Genomic DNA, 5,539 nt, shown 5'->3' with positions numbered 1-5,539 from the left:
TGCAGAGGGCTGGGAGTGAGAGAGTAGTGGGTTGCTCCAAGAATCAGTGGCTGAGATGATGGGCAGCAGTAAGTGTAGGCAGAGCAGCCCCAGTGCAGTATGGTTGGCCATGCCAGTCACCCTCAGGATCCAAGAAAAGGAACATTATGAATTAAATATATTTTATTGCCACTGTATTGATCTCTCTTTCTCCTCTCGCAGGTGATAAATGCTATCGAGCAGGCCTATCGGCTGCCCCCGCCTATGGATTGTCCAAATGCCCTGCACCAGCTAATGCTTGACTGTTGGCAGAAGGATCGAAACCACAGACCCAAATTTGGGCAAATCGTCAACACCTTAGATAAAATGATCCGAAATCCTAACAGCCTGAAAGCCATGGCACCTCTTTCCTCTGGGTATGTACCTCTGTCTTCCTCTTGGTCTTTGGCTCCGATTTGCAGATCTGCTGTCCTTTGTGTCCTGGTGGGCATCATCCTCGCATCTCTCTAGGCTAGCTATTTTAGAGGCAGCTTGGCCTGTGTTGTTTGGTCCTTTATAGGAAGGGCATTAGAAGATGTCAAGGTCACTCTGGTCCTTCTCCTTGGACAGGTTAGATCTGGTGAACACATACAGCTCATTGAGTTGGATAGCGTACTCTGCAGTTAGAGGAGCGTCTTGGTTTCTTGTACACGTGATTGCTGGATGGGTATGGTTGCTTTGGTAGTCCAGTCACACACAGTGGAGGCAAGTAAAGCCTCGTCAGGCAGTATGATGTTTCCCTGGACTGGGTGGGGATACACCAAGTCTGGGGAAGCACTGGCCCCATTATGAGAACGTACTTTCTCCCCTTATGCAGCCAGGATTTTAGAGCTGCGTCCCATTGTCTTTGATGGCTCCTGCCTCTCCTGTACAAACTGGTCCAGTGAGACTTCTCTGATGCTCTACACAATCATTCCCTCAGTTGAATAGAGAGCTTTCTGGGTGGTACTTCTTAATACGGTGCAGTACAGGCACTGTGAATGATGCTGGTCCAGGTCCCTCCAGCAGAAATACACATGCTTGCCGCTGTTTGTTCTGCTCATTCCCCGTTTCTGTGTTTCAGGATGAACCTCCCCCTACTTGACCGCACAATCCCAGATTATACCAGCTTCAACACTGTGGATGAATGGCTGGATGCCATCAAGATGAGCCAGTACAAGGAGAGCTTTGCCAGTGCTGGCTTCACCACCTTTGACGTAGTATCTCAGATGACTGTAGAGTAAGTGCCCAGGCTTCTAGTCCCAATGCACGGGGAAAAGTCTCAGTAGTTTAACAGCAATTGGTCGTTATTGAATTAGTTTTTATTTTTACATGATGTATTTTTACTTTTAAAGATTTTGTTGCTTTGTGGACCCACTTTTAGTCTATTCAGTTTCTGCAGAATGACTCTGTTCTGCAGGCTCTGTCTTGTCTCCAGACTGTGTGTCTGTCTGTCGCTCCGTATCTGCAGAATTCATTTCCATGTTATCACGCTGCATGTCCCACTGTGAAAACAAAAACCCCCACAAGGGTCTCCAAAACCCCAACATGAAACAAATGGAGCTTTCAGGCTGGCATCAGGCAATTCCTCAGCCACTCCAGAGCACTTTTAGACTCCTCTTGGATGTACGGCTTATTGGCGATGGAGACAAGCACGCTGCAAACAAATTTCTGCCTAAGGCAGCCATCTGAAAGTCCAGATGGTTTCAAGTTTGTTCTGAATTGTCCTGCATCCGCTAAAAACATCCCTCAGTGGCAAAATCTTAGCAAGTTCTTCAGAGAAAGCAGGCAGCTGAAATCCATTCGTGGTGGTTTTTTAAATCCCTTGGGGCTAGCTGGGGCTTTGATGCCTCTGGTGAAAGATTTGTGGTTGGTTGCAGTTAGCTTTAGAAACCCTGCCTAAGAAAGCGCCAAGCATTAAAGCCATCTGTAAGTGCTACGATCTCTCTGTCCCTGGTAACCAGGAAGGTTTTTGGATTTGGTGCCTAATTCCACACTTTAAATCTACCAATGAATCAGAAGCTGTTCACGCAAACAGCCCAACTGACCTTTTCTGGCTTTTTGTTCTTATTTGCTGCCAGGAAATTCACGTGGCAATTCTGACTGTTTCAGTACATCTGTGGTACACCCCCAAGGCCCTGGGGATGATTTTGGCACACTATAGCCTGGGTTCATACAACAGAAAGAGGCTCCGTAAAATCTGAAGGATAGGGAAGAAGAACTTTGACCGAACTGGGACATCACACCCAACCCTGCCTAGGTTGTGCTATTTGCAATATATATAACAGCAACCAGTTCTGCAGGCGGTCCAGCTAATGAAGTTTGGTTTTTCACGGACACGCTCAGTGTCCCGTAAGTGCCACTTCTCCCAGTTCCTTACCATGTCCCTCACAATATCTTCCAAGTCCTCTCTGAGTGCCTTCATCACAATCACAAGGGTATCCTCAGCTTATGTCCCCACCGGTTTTGACAAACCTCCCTTCCACATTTCTCACCTGCTTGGCTGTACATAATAATAGAGAGAAGGACACTCCAAGTCCTTTTTCCTTGGGAAACCATGCTGCAACATTACTTGAAACCACCTTCTAATGTTCGCTGGTCTTTGCAGAAGTAGATAATCACATAAGTGCAGCTGAATTGCCTTGAGACACTGTTTTCTTCAAATTTGGATAGCCAGCAAAGTGTAAATGTTTACTGAAGACTGTTTCAGTTCACCAAATCCACGTGGTTTCAACACTGACCTACTTGAAAGGTTTTCTCACTGGTTTGTTTGCAGGCTGAGATACATGGGCCACAAAGGATCTATGCCCAGGGCAGAAAGCTTAGGAAGCACAGGGCTGTCCAGGGCCACAGTCTTATTCTGGTTTACAGACATGAGTGAAGACTTTGGACTTTGTTCCCAATCAGAACAAAAGCAGAAGTCAAAGTGCCAAACTCATCCAAGGAGGAAAATTCCCTAGCTCGGCACATCTGGCTGGGGCAGAGGAGGGAATGGAAAGCCCTTGCAGTGAGAAAAACAGCCACTGTGAAGGACCATCCTGGGTGCCAGAGCTGTGTAGTGTGCTAGCAGGTTTCCAGTCGCTTTGCTGAGCAGGAGTCTGGGCGGCAGCAAAGCCGTGGCTTGGATGTTCGCTCTCATCGAGCTCAGAGGGCATGGGCTGAAGCATGCTCCAGTGGTGGTCTCCAAGCAGTTACCACCAGCCCCATGCCCAGCTCTCCTTCTTCATGCTCCTTTTGTTTGACCAAAGAGACAAGGTCTAAAGCAAGCTCTAAAGCAAACATACAAGTGGCTCGTGTGCCACTTGCGCTAGAGGATTTTTTTCCACCTTTCCTCGGAGCTCCTGCTTACCCTTCTTTGCCCATTGACTTTCACTCTAAAACAGGCAACTTCCTCTTAAAAGTCTGTTCCTAACACTCACGGAAGGAGAAAAGGCAACTGAAAATCCTTAGAGTCAGGTATGGGTCGTGTCTCATGAATGCCATCCGTTCCCTGAGCAGAAGAATTCATGACTGAGATTTATCCACCAAGAGGGGGATGAGCAGCAAACTCAGCTGGAGTGATCACAGATAGGACCAACGCAGAGTCACACTCATGCTGCTGGCATAACCTTTGTTTTTCCCAGATGCCTAATATCTATAAAAAATAGAAGCAATGCAAAAATTAGATTGCCGTGATTTAGCAAAGAGGGTAACTAGCAAAAAGCTTATCACTTCATGGCCTCATCAGATCAAAGCAAAAGTAGCAAGAACAGCCATCGTCTGCACAGGGGGAGTGAGATTCACACTGATGAGGGTGTAGCACATCCTGTTCATATGTCTCCAGGGATGGAAAAAATGGGTTACTGTGTCACAAAATGAGAGAGAGAATCCAAACGTGCAAAGAAAGGAACCGAATAGTGAAGGGGTAGAAAACCTAAGGCAAATTCACTTCCAAGCAGTGAGCAGAGCCTGTGGTATTTGGCTTCACACTCTATTGATGCTTCCAGTACTCTGGGGGTGCTGCAGGTAGGTAGCAAATGCAAAGATTGGGAGGGGAAGCCAGGAGGAGTCAAAGAGAAAGAGCAGAGGATTCACCAGGTTTGCATGCATGTGTTGCATTTACGGCATAAACCTGTGGAGACTTCAGCTCCCTACACACCACGCTCATCTACGGGCTTGTTCTGCTGTGAGAAAATGTCTTCTGATATTTATGCGGTGTTTCTTTTCCTCCCAAAGGGACATTCTGCGAGTTGGGGTCACTTTAGCAGGACACCAGAAGAAAATTCTGAACAGTATCCAGGTGATGAGAGCACAGATGAACCAAATTCAGTCTGTGGAGGTTTGATAGCTACGTGTCCTCCTACTCCTCTTCCTTGAGGCCCTGCTCCCCTTTGCCCCTGTATGTCCGAGCTCCAGTTCTTGAGTGTTCTGCATGGACCAGAGACAGGCAGCTGCTCTGAGGATCATGGCAACAGGAAGAAACGCCCTGTCACCAATAATGAGAAGTCGCCAAGAGCTTCTAGAATTTAAGCAATGGAAAAAGGGAACAAAAAAAGACAACTATTTTGAAAAAAAAAAAAAAAAACTATGAAATATTTTTAAATAATAATAAAGCAATTGCATTCTTGAAAAGGGCTCCAAGACCAATGGGAGTCTCCAAAGGAAGAGAAGAGAGCAGCTTCATCTATTTCCTCTTGCACAAGGCTGCTGCAGCTGGGTCCAGGCACCTCTGGAGCAATGAGACTTTTTCAAGAAGATGAATGCAAAGAAAGGTCACGAGAAGCACTTCTCTTTCTCACGTGGGATGGTGGCTCTGGGAATGTCCTGCAGCCAGCAGTCCTTCCCGAAAGCCCCTGTTAGCAATTCAAAGGGGAGAGAGAGCTGAAGCTCTTTGGGGCTGTGGAACCAAGTGCATCTCAGAAATTGATGGACTTCTTCAAAAGCTGAAGACTTTTTTTTTTTAAAAACAAATAAACTGAGACTAGAAGAAGCTGTTTCCGACAAATGAGAAGGAATCTGTAACGCTTGGGGGGTGGGGATGGGGAAAACCAATCCTTTTTACATCTCTTATTTTCTCTTGTCATGGAACAGTTTTGTGAGTGACAGTTTCCTAAGGGTCCGTCCATCCACCCTCCGATGGCATCATTGTCTCATACATATCATATGCACAAGACTTTTAGTGATGTCCTCACTAGATGCCAATGATCTTTTCCCAGAAGACTTCCCAAGTACAGTATGTAGTAGTTTTTGATTACAAATGCTGACGTGTACCTTTATTTTTCGGTTGTCATTGTTGGGAGATTTGTCCTTTTACCTTGTTTTGTTAACACCAGTTTGTGAGTTTGGGGTTGGAAATTTTTGGTTGGTTGGGGTTTTTTTTAATGAAAAAGAAATGACATCTCCAAGCATCATATCATTCAAGAACTTAAACCCCTTCCCTGGGGAAGGAAAAATTGCAGCTTATTGACAATATGCCAGGAGAAAAATTTTTTTATATGCACATTTCCTCCCGTTTGCTTGTTTGTTATTTTGCAATTTGTCATGGCCTGACAGATGTTTCTCA

The 5,539-nt window shown here is 45.9% G+C and overlaps 1 protein-coding gene across 1 annotated transcript; it reads left to right on the top strand.

Annotated features, from left to right (window-relative positions):
- Positions 1–201: 201 nt before the first annotated feature.
- Positions 202–4,523, top strand: LOC104073387 (ephrin type-B receptor 2-like; the record flags this gene model as incomplete). Its single annotated transcript, XM_009573119.1, has 3 exons — positions 202–395; positions 1,082–1,237; positions 4,213–4,523. Coding segments are annotated over 3 exons (459 nt in total), but the record flags the coding sequence as incomplete, so codon positions are not given.
- Between the last annotated feature and the right edge of the window lie 1,016 nt (positions 4,524–5,539).

The sequence above is a fragment of the Fulmarus glacialis genome, unplaced genomic scaffold, assembly GCF_000690835.1.
Source record: "Fulmarus glacialis isolate BGI_N327 unplaced genomic scaffold, ASM69083v1 scaffold35192, whole genome shotgun sequence".
Classification (NCBI taxonomy): domain Eukaryota; kingdom Metazoa; phylum Chordata; class Aves; order Procellariiformes; family Procellariidae; genus Fulmarus; species Fulmarus glacialis.
The sequence above is the reverse complement of the archived record's forward strand: the minus strand, read 5'-3'. Positions and strand labels throughout refer to the sequence as shown.